This window comes from Plecotus auritus (genome assembly GCF_963455305.1).
Source record: "Plecotus auritus genome assembly, chromosome: 6".
NCBI lineage: Eukaryota > Metazoa > Chordata > Mammalia > Chiroptera > Vespertilionidae > Plecotus > Plecotus auritus.
Window position 1 is genome coordinate 52,649,372 of NC_137773.1, and position 13,521 is coordinate 52,662,892.

The 13,521-nt window shown below is 46.3% G+C and overlaps 1 protein-coding gene across 2 annotated transcripts in view; it reads right to left on the minus strand.

Annotated features, from left to right (window-relative positions):
* TBC1D9 (TBC1 domain family member 9) overlaps positions 1-13,521 on the minus strand; it is a 93,672-nt gene that overhangs the window by 41,838 nt on the left and 38,313 nt on the right. For both annotated transcript variants that reach the window (XM_080676934.1, XM_080676933.1), the window contains exon 2: positions 10,263-10,373. In XM_080676934.1, the coding sequence (XP_080533060.1) occupies positions 10,263-10,373 (111 nt within the window). The remainder of the gene's footprint in view (positions 1-10,262; positions 10,374-13,521) is intronic.

Below are 13,521 nucleotides of genomic sequence, written 5' to 3' on the forward strand. Positions count from 1 at the left end.
TGAAACAACCCTAGCCTTGTAGCATTTGCCAGCAGCACTGCTCTCTGCTCACAACTGCTGGCATCATCATAAGTAACAGAGCACAAAGATCTCATCTTGAAATGTCAGGACACAAAGAAGTCCTAGCTGTTTAACCGTTGCCCGACTAACACACATTCAGCAGGAATCTCCCTGGTCCCGGCACCACTGTGTCTGGATTGCAAGTGTGCATGTAACTGAGGAAGGCATGCCTACAACAACTCCTTGTGTAACTATTACAACCTTCTTACATAACTCTGCTTGTAATCTCTGATGGGTCATAACAATATGCTTATAATACTGTTATTAACTCACCCCTACGGCCTTGGCAGGACCAGACCAAAGTGGCTTTACAGCCACGTTGAGAAAGGAAAGGCCCAGGTAACTCATCCAACTGTGGCAGTAAGAATCAGTGGGTGGTGTCCTTATTTTACTTAAGTGCCAATATCCTTCCCTACCCCAAAGGAGAGAATGTAAATGGCTCTCTTTCTGCTCGGCAATCGGACTAGAAACACTAAAAGCCTTACATATATATATATATATATATATATATATATATATATATGCATGCATATGCTTTGACTCAGCATACCTTCTTCTATAAATGGATCCTAAGGTGATAATTAAGGAAATGGGAAAGATTTTATTCAGAGGATGTTCATTAAAGTTGTTCAAAATGCAGTTAACATTAGTGGAAAACCCCTACATTTCCAACAATAGCATATCATTTAGTTAAATTATGTTAGACTCACAATTAGCATATCATTAGCATACATACCTATTGAAATTGACATTATAGAAATATATTATTGGCATGGAGAGTCTATACACACATATGGATCCACCTATATCCATACATATGTTCAGAGTGGTGCAAAAGTAGACTTACAGTGGTTTATATGGAAAATAATAGAATAATTGGTAAGTAATAATACAAGAATAAAGTGTACTCACAACTGTAAACCTACCTCTGCCCCACCCTGTATGTATAGACACATCCTATCTAATAAAAGAGTAATATGCAAATTTACCATACCTCCGCTACACCCATAAGCCATGCCCACCAGCCAATCAGGAGCGAGTATGCAAATTAACCCAATCAAAATGGCTGCAGCCACGGAGCGAGCAGGGGGCTTGGGTTTCCCCGGAAATGGAGGAAGCCAAGCTTTCCGCCTGCCCTGGCCTCTGCTTAAGGCTACAAAGTTTCAATTATAGAAGATAAATAAATCCCAACAAAAAAATGGCAGCAGCCACAGAGCTGGAGAGAGCAGGAGGTTTGAGTTGCCCCTGGTGATGGAGGAAGCCAAGTTTCCCCAGCCCTGGCCTGCCTTGGCCTCCACTTAAGGTTACAAAGTTTCAATTATAGACGATAAATAAATCCCAACAAAAATGGCTGCAGCCACGGAGCGAGCAGGAGGCTTGGCTCTGCTCAAGGCTACATAGTTTCAATTATAGAAGATAAATAAATCCCAGATACCAGGGCCTTCGCTTGGGTCGCCTGGGGGCATGGCCAGCCTGCAAACCACCACAGGCCCCTCACCCAGGCCACCCCACGCCCCAAGGGAACCCCCACCCTGATCCGGGACACCCTTCAGGCCAAACCAGCCGGCCCCCACCCGTGCACCAGGCCTCTATTCTATCTAATCTTCCTATTTAATAAAAGAATAATATGCAAATTGACTGTCACTCCAACACACAAGATGGCTGCCCCCATGTGGTCAAAGATGACTGCCCCCATGTGGACACAAGATGGCCACCACAAGATGGCCAGCAGGGGAGGGCAGTTGGGAGGGACCAGGCCTGCAAGGGAGGACAGTTGGGGGTGATCAAGCCTGCAGGGGAGGGCAATTAGGGGTGACCAGGCCGGCAGAGGAGGAAGTTGGGGGCGACTGGGCCTGCAGGGAAGGGCAGTTGGGGGGGGGGGGACCCAGGCCTGCAGGGGAGAGCAGTTAGTGGTGACCAGGCCTGCAGGGGAGGGAAGTTAGGGGTGACCAGGCCTGCAGGGGAGGGCAGTTAGGGGCAAACAGGCTGGCAGGGGAGCAGTTAGGCATCAATCAGACTGGCAGGGGAGTGGTTAGAGGGTGACCAGGCTGGTAGGCAGAAGCAGTTAGGGGCAATCAGGAAGGCAGGCAGGCTAGCAGTTGGGAGCCAGCAGTCCTGGATTGTGAAAGGGATGTCCAACTGCCCGTTTAGGCCTGATCCTACCTCGAGGGGTCCCAGATTGGAGAGGGTGCAGGTTGGGCTGAGGGACACACACCCCCCGTGCACAAATTTCATGCACTGGGCCTCTAGTTTTATATAATACTAAAGGCCCGGTGCACGAATTCATGAACCAGTGGGGTCCCTCAGCCTGGCCTGTGGGATCAGGCTGAAACCAGCTCTCCGACATCCCCCAAGGGGTCCCAGATTGCGAGAGGGCACAGGCCAAGCCGAGGGACCCCAATGGTGCAGATCAAGGCCAGAGAGGGACACGGGAGGTTGGCCAGCTGGGGAGGGACCGCGGGGGGGCTCCAGGGCATGTCCAGCCCGTCTCGCTCAGTCCCGATCCTCCCAACCCCAGCAACAAGCTAACCTACCAGTCAGAGCGTCTGTCCCCTCGTGGTCAGTGCACATCATAACGAGCGGTTGAGCGTCCTTAGCATATCATTAGCATATTATGCTTTGATTGGTTGAATGGATGACCGGACACTTAGCATATTAGGCTTTTATTATATAGGATAAAGTCTGAAATGTGATTTGTGATGTGGTATTATTGTTTCTTAATTTTTTATTCTTTTTGCTTATCTATATTTTCTAAAACCTTTTTTTAAGCTGCTCTTTAAAGGATCCAAGACTAGTTCTTGAGTTCCACTGACCAAGAAAGGATTATCCAATACTGACCGACATGGAATGTGACTCATGTGGAAGGCACCTAAATTACCTGACATTTTCTCTAGCTACTGTAGAGGAATAGCAGAAGCAGAACCAATTAGCAATCTTTAATTAAACTCTGGGCCTGACCAGCTGCTGAGTAAAAAAGAATGTTTAATCCTAAAAACCAGCATGGTGCTGCCTAAAAAGCACTGGCTGGAAGTGGGGTAATCTGAGGACTCAGTCTTAGCTCTGCACTACCTGGCTATGACTAGCAATATGAACTTGGGCGATTCACTTTGCTCTGTATCCTATTAAATTATGAGTGTTGAACAAGGTGGTGGCTAATGTCTTACAGTTCTGAAACGAATGGCCATCTAGGCCCAGAGGAGGTCCTGGGATGGTAAAGAAGAGGGAAACTAAATTAATGGGCAGCAAAGTTAAGGCACTGTTCAGGGCTGTGTTATCAGTGAGGTGTCCATCAAACCTCATCCCATTTCCTTATCAGGCCTGGCGGAAGGTCAGATGTATCCAGAGGGAATTGTCAACAGCGCCTTCTGTCCTTCGGTTTAGTACTTTCTTCCCCACCTTTCCCAGAGCACCACTTTAGACAATGTCCTTGGAATGACCTGCATTTCTACAAGTCCACATTTTCGCTGAGACTGTATAATACATCTTACTGTTAGAACCTTCTAATGGGGACAGCCCAATGGGTTGCCTTTTACTTAGGTCCACTGAAGGCCAAGGAGGGCAAAGGACTGGGCTCTCTCCTGCTTCTGAGGCATCAATTCCAAAACACCAGCTACTGGGACAAGACCTGCAGCTGTGTGGCTCCCTGGTGAACCTAGTACCCCAGGTGCAAAACCATCAGTCCACTGACTCTTGAGTGAGAGGCAGAATTGTCAGACTATAACCAGCTCAACAAAGCAAGCTGAAAAAATTCCTATGGTACAGCTCCTTTTACATTCTTTATGGTGAAAAGTACCATTTACTGTACAAACCACTGAGCAATTCAGTAGGCGAGAGTTGATGCTCATTGTCTTATCAACCAAAGATAATGTGGCTCCATTTGGGGTAGTAGTGAAAAGAAAGAGTCATTACACAGGAAGGATTTGGGCTCTCCTTCCCAATTAAAGGTCTCAATGCCAAGGAAATGTTAAAAAAAAAAAATCAATTTCTTCAAACCGATCTAGATATAGACTGTTAGAAGATAATAAAAAGAAGCACAGGATAATGTCTCACCAAATAACTTGCGCACGCGCCCCTCACTACCACCCCCTTTCTCTGTGGTTCACATTGCCAAGGGCCAAGTCCTTATTTTATTGGCAGTAAGTTAGACTAGGTAATCCTCCTGCCCGGACCCATGGGTTCAGGTCTAAGGAGAATCACATGACTAGGATTTACCACTAGACTACTGCTCTCGCATAGAAAGTGCTCTAGAGGAGAAACCAAGATGGCGGCATAGGTAAACACCTAAACTGCTGCCTCGCACAACAATTTCAAAACTACAACTAAAAGACAAAACAGACATCATCCAGAACCACAGGAAGGCTGGCTGAGTGGAAATTCTACAACTAGAAGGAAAGAGAAAAGCACACTGAGACTTAGAGGAGCTACAGGAGGCAGAGCTACTGAGGCATGCGCGCGGAGAGGACGGGCAACTGAATGCACAGCTGGCTTTCTCAAGCAGGAGGGAGAAAAAAGCTCCAGACTGCGCTGAACTTCAGTTCCAGGTGAGACTCTGGGGACCCAGACTCATTAGGGGAGAAGCTGGACTGTCGGGAAAGAGAAAAGCACACTGAGACTCAAAGGAACTGTGGAAGGCAGAGGTACCAAGGTGCGCATGTGGAGAGAACGGGCAACCGAGTGCGCGGCTGGCTTCCTCAAGCAGGAGGGAGACAAAAGCTCCCGACTGCACTGAACTCCAGTTCGGGGCAAGACTCTGGGGACCCAGACTCACTGGGGGAGAAACTGGACTGTCTGGCGGCAGGCGGAACTCAAAGGCAGCTTTCTCTCAGAGTTGCTTGCAGCGATTACTGTGGGTCACTGAGACACAGGGGCCTATTAGGGCAGGGCTGACAGGAAACTGGTGCTATCTGCTCTGCCCTGAGACTCCGCCCCATCCAAGCTGAGCACAGAGGCTTTTGCAAATCTTGTCTCATAAGGGTGTCTCCAGCACAGAAGTTCTCCCAGCGTAGACACAGCTGATCCTCACAGCCAATTGGCCTGGAGGTCAATTCCTCCCAGTGATACCAACAACTTGGCTTAACTATAACAAGACTGTGCACACAGCCCACAAAGGGGTGCACCAAGAGTGTCCACCTCAGGTAACTGGGGAGGCTGAGCCACTGGGCCCTATAGGACACCTAGCACACAAAGCCACTCTATCAACACAGGGAAGCAACCAAAATGTGGAGACAAAGAAACAGGTCACAAATGAAAGAAATGGAGGAAAGCAAATGACTGGATATAGAGTTCAAAACCACAGTTATAACGTTTTTCAAGAATTTTCTAGAAAAGGCCGATAAATTTAGCGAGACCCTTAAGGATATGAAAAAGGACCAACTAGAAATTAAGCATACACTGACTGAAATAAAAAATAATATACAGCGATCCAACAGCAGACTAGAGGAATGCAAGAATCAAGTCAAAGATTTGAAATACAAAGAAGCAAAATAAACACCCAACCAGAAAAGCAAAAACAAAAAAGAATCCAAAAATATGAAGAAAGTGTAAGAAGCCTCTGGGACAACTTTAAGCGTACCAACATCCGAATTATGTGGGTGCCAGAAGAAGAGAGAGAACAAGATACTGAAAACCTATTTGAAGAAATAATGACCAAAAACTTCCCCCACCTGGTGAAAGAAATAGACTTACAAGTCCAGAAAGCGCACAGAACCCCAAACAAAAGGAATCCAAAGAGGACCGCACCAAGACACATCATAATTAAAATGCCAAGAGCAAAAGACAAAGAGAGAATATTAAAAGCAGCAAGAGAAAAAAGTTAGTTACCTACAAGGGAGCACCCATATGACTGTCAGCTGATTTCTCAACAGAAACTATGCAGGTCAGACGGGAGTGGCAAGAAATATTCAAAGTGATGAATAGCAAGAACCTACAACCAAGATTACTCTACCCAGCAAAGCTATCATTCAGAATTGAAGGGCAGATAAAGAGCTTCACAGACAAGAAAAAGCTAAAGGAGTTCATCACCACCAAACCAGTATTATATGAAATGCTGAAAGGTATTCTTTAAGAAGAGGAAGAAGAAGAAAAAGGTAAAGATAAAAATTATGAACAACAAATACATATCTATCAACAAGTGAATCTAAAAATCAAGTGAATAAAAAGTCTGATGAACAGAATAAACTGGTGAATATAATAGAATCAGGGACATAGAAAGGGAGTGGACTGACAATGCTCAGGGGGAAAAGGGGTGTGGGGGGTGCGGGAAGAGACTGGACAAAAATCGTACACCTATGGATGAGGACAGTGCGGGGGACTGGGTGGGAGTAAGGGCAGAGAGAGTGGGGTGGGAACCGGGTGGAGGGGAGCTATGGGGGAAAAAAGAGGAACAATTGTAATAATCTGAACAATAAAGATTTATTAAAGTTAAAATAAAAGAAAGTGCTCTAGGTGAAGACAATGATGCTCCTTTAACTCAGCTGACACCTCTGGAAGGTTCACAAGATGTGGCATAGAACAAGGTTTTGGAATCCTCTGTATTCTGCATCTACAGGGCAGTGAATTAGACTCACCCGCTTCTTTGCTGAAGCTTCTCTTACAACAACGATTCATGAAATTCCAGAAAATAAAGCTCCCAAGAGACTGTCGCACCAACATTAAGATTACAACCGAAAGGTCAGCATATAAAAAAAATCTTTAAAGTACAGCTTCTGCTCTTAAAATCTTCTCATGAAAGGGAGCCAGCAATTTGGACGGAAACAGAAATCGATAAGAAAGAACAACTAATGGGTGAAGGGGACTTTCACAATGGTTGTCACTTCCGTGGAGTCTGCCCCAGGCAATTCTGGAGCTGTGTCTATGGGCAATCAATAGACACAGAAGCTAAACCTGTTCTATTATGAGCTCATGCAGTTGTGACAGACAGTACTCACTGGGAAAAACGAAAGTTCATCTCTTTGTGGCATAAATTATGCCATCAGCATTTACTGCCCGGTAGTGCTCCTTAGCCTCGGCTTGGCAAATCATTCAGGAATAACTCAGCTGTGTAACTCTGGCTCTTCCCCGACATGGGAATTCAGAGGGTGGGCTTCGTAGAATGGCAAAGTCAAAGAAACAGACTGAGGAGTAGTCACGGCAGGTGTCAGAGGGAAAATGGTTAGGGCTGAGGGGAGAGGAGAGGAGGAGTCGCAGTCCATGTCTATGGATCTAGGAAGGCCAGGAGCTGAGAGTACTCAGGAGATATCAGAGGAGACCCAGGCTCCAGAGGAACTCAAAGCCTCTGGGCACAAGTGGAAGGCGATTGAGAATGTGTCCAAGTGTCCTTTCCACACCCTCCATGAGTTGAGTGGTTTCGTGGCTCTGCCTGGTTTTCAATTTCCTTTATTTTTACTTCTTCACCTGCTGGCTACACTGTCCATGTTAACACTATTCTAGATGGTTTGCCAAGTAAATGTGATACTTTCCCAACCAACTAGCGCAGGGCACTTCCCCTTCTACAGTAGCTACTGAGGGTTTCACTTTGTACTGAATGAACCACCTCTGCCTGGGCTACAGGGTCTGTCTTCTTTGGGGTCCCAGCTTCCCTCTGCCTGTACCCTTTATTCTCTCCCTCTCGCTCCAATCCCCATCTCTCACTCCTAGATGGTTTTCTCTATGCCCTGAACTCTGATACCATCCCTTCATTCACCAGAATGCACAATGACTGACATTCCATTGTTCTCAGGGGGTTGTTTGCATCTTAACCAGAGTGACTTTAAAGGGATACAAATGTAATTTCAGGTACTGTGAAATCCTTGAGGGAGCATTACTAGGGCACTGGAGCCCTCCAGCAGCCTGACACCACACCCAGAAATCTCCCCCTACCTATGGAGAAGGCCAGCCAAGATTCCTGGATTTAGCTGGGAGCCCCAAATGGTACTTGTTCCCACTTGGCTGTAATTGAGTACTTAACTCTTGTTCTCAAGAGCAGAGACTGGATCTAATTATCTTTGTAACTTTACTGGAGGCCCGATGCACGGAATTCGTACAAGAGTAGGCCTTTCTTCCCCGGCTGCCAGCACCAGCTTCCCTCTGGCACCCAGGACCCAGGCTTCCCTCTGGTCGCCAGCAGGCACCTGGGAACCAGGCTTCCCTTGCAGCCCTGGCTTCATCTGGGAGGTTGTCAGGAAGGACGTCTGGAAGGACATCTGGTCTAATTAGCATATTACGCTTTTATTATTATAGCTATCCCAGCATAGCACTTCCTATCAAGCAGAGATCAATTTATTCATTTTTATTTATTTATAATTAAATTTTTATTGTTGAAAGTATTACATATGCCCCTCCTTTTCCCCCATTGACCCCTTCTAGCCCACTCCCACCCCCACCCCCACCCCAGGCCTTCACCACCCTATTGTCTGTGCCCATAAGCAGAGATCTATTTAAAAACTGAATAAAGTCAACTAAAAGAGCTCCCAATGGCCAAAGCAGAAATGATTGGAGCAACAAAATAAAGAAGTATTAGCATCCCCCAAAGAATAGAATATCCATGATTGCATATTGATAAAGATAATTGAATAAATTAATACTCCTTACTCTTTAAGTGTGGGCTGTGCACAGTGACTTCCTTCTAAAGAGGGTAGAATGGAAGAAAAACTAACCTGAAAGTGGGCAAACCTAAAAAAACACTACTTCAGTCATAAATCAGGTCTAGTATGTACCCTTGCTTGGCATGATGTGATGAAAATATCACTGTTTCTCTGTGATGGTTCTCACAAAAATCCATCCCGCCAGCATAAGCGTAGAAAAACATCAAATTCCATTGAAATAACATTCTACAATATACAGTATCCTTCAAAACTGGCAGGATTATAAAAAACAAGGAAAATCTAAAAAACTTCCACAGCCAAGGGGAGCCTAAAGAGATATGACAACTAAATATAAAATAGTATACTTGATGGGCGCCTGGAACAAAAAAAGGATATTAGGTAAAAACTAAGGAAATCTAAATGAACTATAGACTTTATTTGTTATAGTGTATTGATATCGGTTCATTAATTGGAACAAATGTTCCATAGTCAGATGTTCCATAGTCAGATGTTAATAATAGGGGAAACTATGTATGTGGAAGGTATATGGGGGTTCTCCAAACTATCTGTTGGGCTTTTCTAAAATCTAAAACTGTTCTAAAACAATAAAATCTATTAATAATTTTTAAAAATGAAGTGAAGACAGAAAAAAGAAAAGGAGTGTTCAGTACCCTTCTTTTCCCATGGCTATGTGAAAAGCCACATGCAAACAAATAACTAAAACAAGCTTGGCCACTTTGGATTGGATGTTCTTGTGAGAGATCCAATAATAGCATAATTGTTTATTGACATTTTAGGCACAGCACATTATTGCAAATTATCATCAGGAGAAATAAAGAATCCCTACTCAGTAGGAAGTCCTGTGCTAGGATATATAAGCACTAGACTCCTGGTGCACAACATTTGTGCACTGGAGGGGTAGGGAGGGGGTCCCTCAGCCTGGCCTGCACCCTCTCGCAGTCTGGGAGCCCTCTCTGCTTACTACTCGGTTCACTGCTCCTTAGCACTGCCGCGGAGGCAGGAGAGGCTACCGCCATCACTGTGCTCACCAGCCGTGAGCCCGTTTCTGGCTGAGATGCACTCCCCCTGTGGGAGCGCACTGACCACCAGGGGGCAGCTCCTGCATTCAGTGCTGCCTCCTGGTGGTCAGTGCGCATCATAGCAACCAGTTGTTCTGCCGTTTGGTCGATTTGCATATTAGGCTTTTATTATATAGGATTACTACATCCCCCCCAAATATTCTTTCATTTCCCAGCTTCTCCTGAAGTTAGACTGGTGCCATGTGACTGGTTCTAGGCAACGGAGTGACAAAGCAATGACACTTCTGGACCAAGGAAGTTAAACGCAGGTGTGTCTCCACCTCCTACTTGCCCCTTGTAGGTTGACCTTGGAGGCTTTGTGCCCCAGAGGGTGTCACTACAGGTGGTGGAAGCCACAGGATCCAAACAAGACTTCACCAGAGTCAGAAGGAAACCTTTCTGGTGTTAAGCCATTGAGATTTGGGGACTCATCTGCTGAAATGGCTACAGTGACCTACCCTAAAACACCAAGTGGTTGCATTCCACAAATTAAAGTTCCTTCCCTTCTGACAAAACATTGTTAATCATAACGTTTCTCCCTATTTCCAAATCTGCTACTTACCACAGGCGATGGTCCAATAGACCAAAGAGTCTGGGGTCTGGTACAGGATTCGGTAGGGAGCCACCCGGGCACTGGAGTCCAACACGACATCAAGGGTACCCACCAGGAGGCCTAAGGGCAGGAAAGAGGGAGAAATGTGTAAGGGTGTCCTCAGTGCATTCCAATTCCAGGGCAGTGTGGCAATTTTAATTTGACTGTTAACGTAGGTTGCATGATTACTAAGGATGCCTTTGGGATGAAACTGATGGTGCTTGAGGTTGGCAGGGCAAGGCTGAAGGCCCCACCTCCCTTGGTTGGCCACCATGGGAAATAAACAGCACAGTGGAGAGCACTCAGCTCAGGACCTGCCTCCGGAAGGCTTTTCATAAAGTTCTGCTGAATCTGAACCACACGTTTTTCTGAAATTGTCACCACCAGTGTCCTCTTGAGGATTGGTTCTGACCATAGAATTAACGCCCTGACAATAATACCACTGCAATTCACTCCTTCTGCCTGGCAGTCTGGGGCCATGGGAAGAGCCTTGGACGAGTCAGTGTTCAGAAGAGCTCAGTTCCGGCTCTGACTCCATCACAACCAGTTCTGTGGTGTGGACGGGCCATTTAGCTTCTCGCTGCTTTGACTGCCTCAGTTGTAAAGTGACCGCAATAGCACTTGCCTTCCTGAGCCAGGGTTATTAATCAAGAAGCCTAACGAAGGTTAGCATGGGGAAGACCTACAGTTGTCCTTGGTCTTTGTCCAAGGACAGGAATCCATTTAGGTTTACTCCAAACCACAGTGAACAGTAGCTGACCTGAACATACCAGGAAAAACAAACTTCGCCTGAAGTGGAAGCTAATTCATTGGTTTGCTCTGGACTGTATGAAGTACATTAAAAATAAAATCCTTGGAGCCTGCAGAAGTTTCCAAGATTTCCACATAATGCCACACATATGTGCATGTCTGTTTCTCTACGGTGACTCATATTTGCTGCAAAGACCTCTAATTGCTTTTCAATTATCTGCAGGTGGAAAAGTATATTAATAGGAAAAGCAGATGAGTGCCAGCTAAACTGAACTCCCTACTATGTCAATTAGAAATAGCCCTAGCTGGTTTGGCTCAGTGAGTAGAGGGTCAGCCTGCAGACTGAAGGGTCCTGGGTTCGATTCTGGCCAAGGGCACATGCCCGGGTTGTGGGCTCGATCCCCAGTATGGGGCATGCAGGAGGCACCCAATCAATGATTCTCTCTCATCATTGATGTTTCTATCTCTCTCTCCCTCTCCCTTCCTCTCTAAAATCAATAAAAATATATTAAGAAAAAGAAATAGAAGGAAGGAAGACCTCTGAAAAAGTCCCAACAACCTATACATCTTTGATCACAATAAATGTCCCCAATTAAAATCCATCTCCAGAGGCTTCCAGCCAAGATGGTGGTGTAGATAAACAGGTACTCACATCCTCCCACAACCACAACAAACTGCAGAACAACCATCACTGAGAATTGCCTAAAATGTAGCTGAAAAGAAGTCCTATAACTAAGGATATAATGAACTAAGGATATAAAGAAGAAGCCACATCAAGACTGGTAGGAGGGGCAGAGATGCAGAACAGACTGGTCCCACACCCACATGTGGTGGATAAAAATCTGGAGGGATATATCGGCTGTGGAAGATTACCCCTGGGAAGTAAGGGGTTGTAGCCCCACATCAGGCCCACCAGCCCAGAGTTCCATGCCAGGAAGAGAAGTCCCCATAAATTCTAACTGTAAAAACCAGCAAGGACTGTGGTTGAGTGAGATGGAGAGCTGCTAGAGTCCCAAGCATTCCTCTTAAAGGGCCTGTGCATGGTCTTAATCAGACCCACTCACTCTGAGCTCCAGCACTGGGTCAGAAGGGACATATGAGGAAGAACTGAATTGTCTGGCATAAGGTGAGGCCTGGAGGGGCAGCTTTTTCCCAGACAGAAGTATTGGCAGAGGCCACTGTTCCTTTGCTGAGCCCTCCCCTCACACAGCTGGCAGGTGGCCGCCATTTCTGAGTCTCCATTAACCTGGCTAACTGCCATGGTGATTGCCTGAGACCCTGCCACACCCAACTTGCCAGCCCACCCAAGCTGTTTCCAGTGGCTTTTCCTCACAAACAGCCTGTCTTGGCTCACCCTTCAGATTTTTCTAAAATCTCTCAAACAAGTGGCATCTAGCCTAGGTGTATCCACCCCTTACCTTTCACTAAGAGACCCCAGGCCTGGCCTTGGTTCACAGCTTGGCCTCTACTGGGCACCTCTAAGCCCAGCACAAGTAGCAGCCATCTACAGATCGCTTTATAGCTCATGCTAGGTAGCCCCAGGCAGAACAGAGGTAACTGACCTTAGCCTGCCCCTCCCAGGAGGCCCCAGAGCCAGAGCACCCAGGGGACAGCTTCAGGCCATTTCAAAGCACCACCCAACCTCCTCCACAAGTGACCCACTCAAGGGGTGGACTCAGCAGGCACCAGAGCTCTGCTGAAGCAAGGCCTACTCTGTGCGGTCAATCCCTGCACAGCAGATCCTCCATGGTGGTGGTGATGGCCAGTCCTCACATTAGCCTGGGGGTAAATACCTCCCACTGACTGCCAACAGCCATCAAGGCTCAACTACAACAGGAGGGTATACACTGCCCACGGGGTAGGGGGAGCAGCTCGTGTGACCAGGAAGGCTGCACCACTGGGCTCTACAGGACACCTACTACATAAGGCCACTCTACCAAGCCTGGGAGATGTAGCAACTTTACCTAATACATAGAAACAAACACAGGGAGGCAGCCAAAATGAGGAGACAAAGAAACATATCCCAACTGAAAGAATAAAACAAAACTCCAGAAAAAGAACTAAACAAAATGGAGACAAGCCATCTACCTGAGGCAGAGTTCAAAACACTGATTAAAAGAATGCTCAATGAACTCAGGGGAAGAGTAGATGAACTTAGTGAGAACTTCAACAAAGAGATAGGAAACAAAAATAGAAATAGAAAACATAAAAAAAAAACAGTCTGAAATAAAGAATATAATAACTGAAGTGAAGAATACATTGCAGGGGCCTGGCCAGCGTAGCTCAGCAGTTGAGTGTCAACCTATGAACCAGGAGGTCACCGTTCAATTCCTGGTCAGGGCACATGCTCAGGTTGTGGGCTTGATCCCTAGTAGGGGGCGTGCAGGAGGTAGCTGATCAATGGTTCTCTCTCATCACTTATGTTTCTCTCTCTCTCTCTCTCTCTCTCTCTCTCTCTCTCTCTCTATCTCTCTCTATC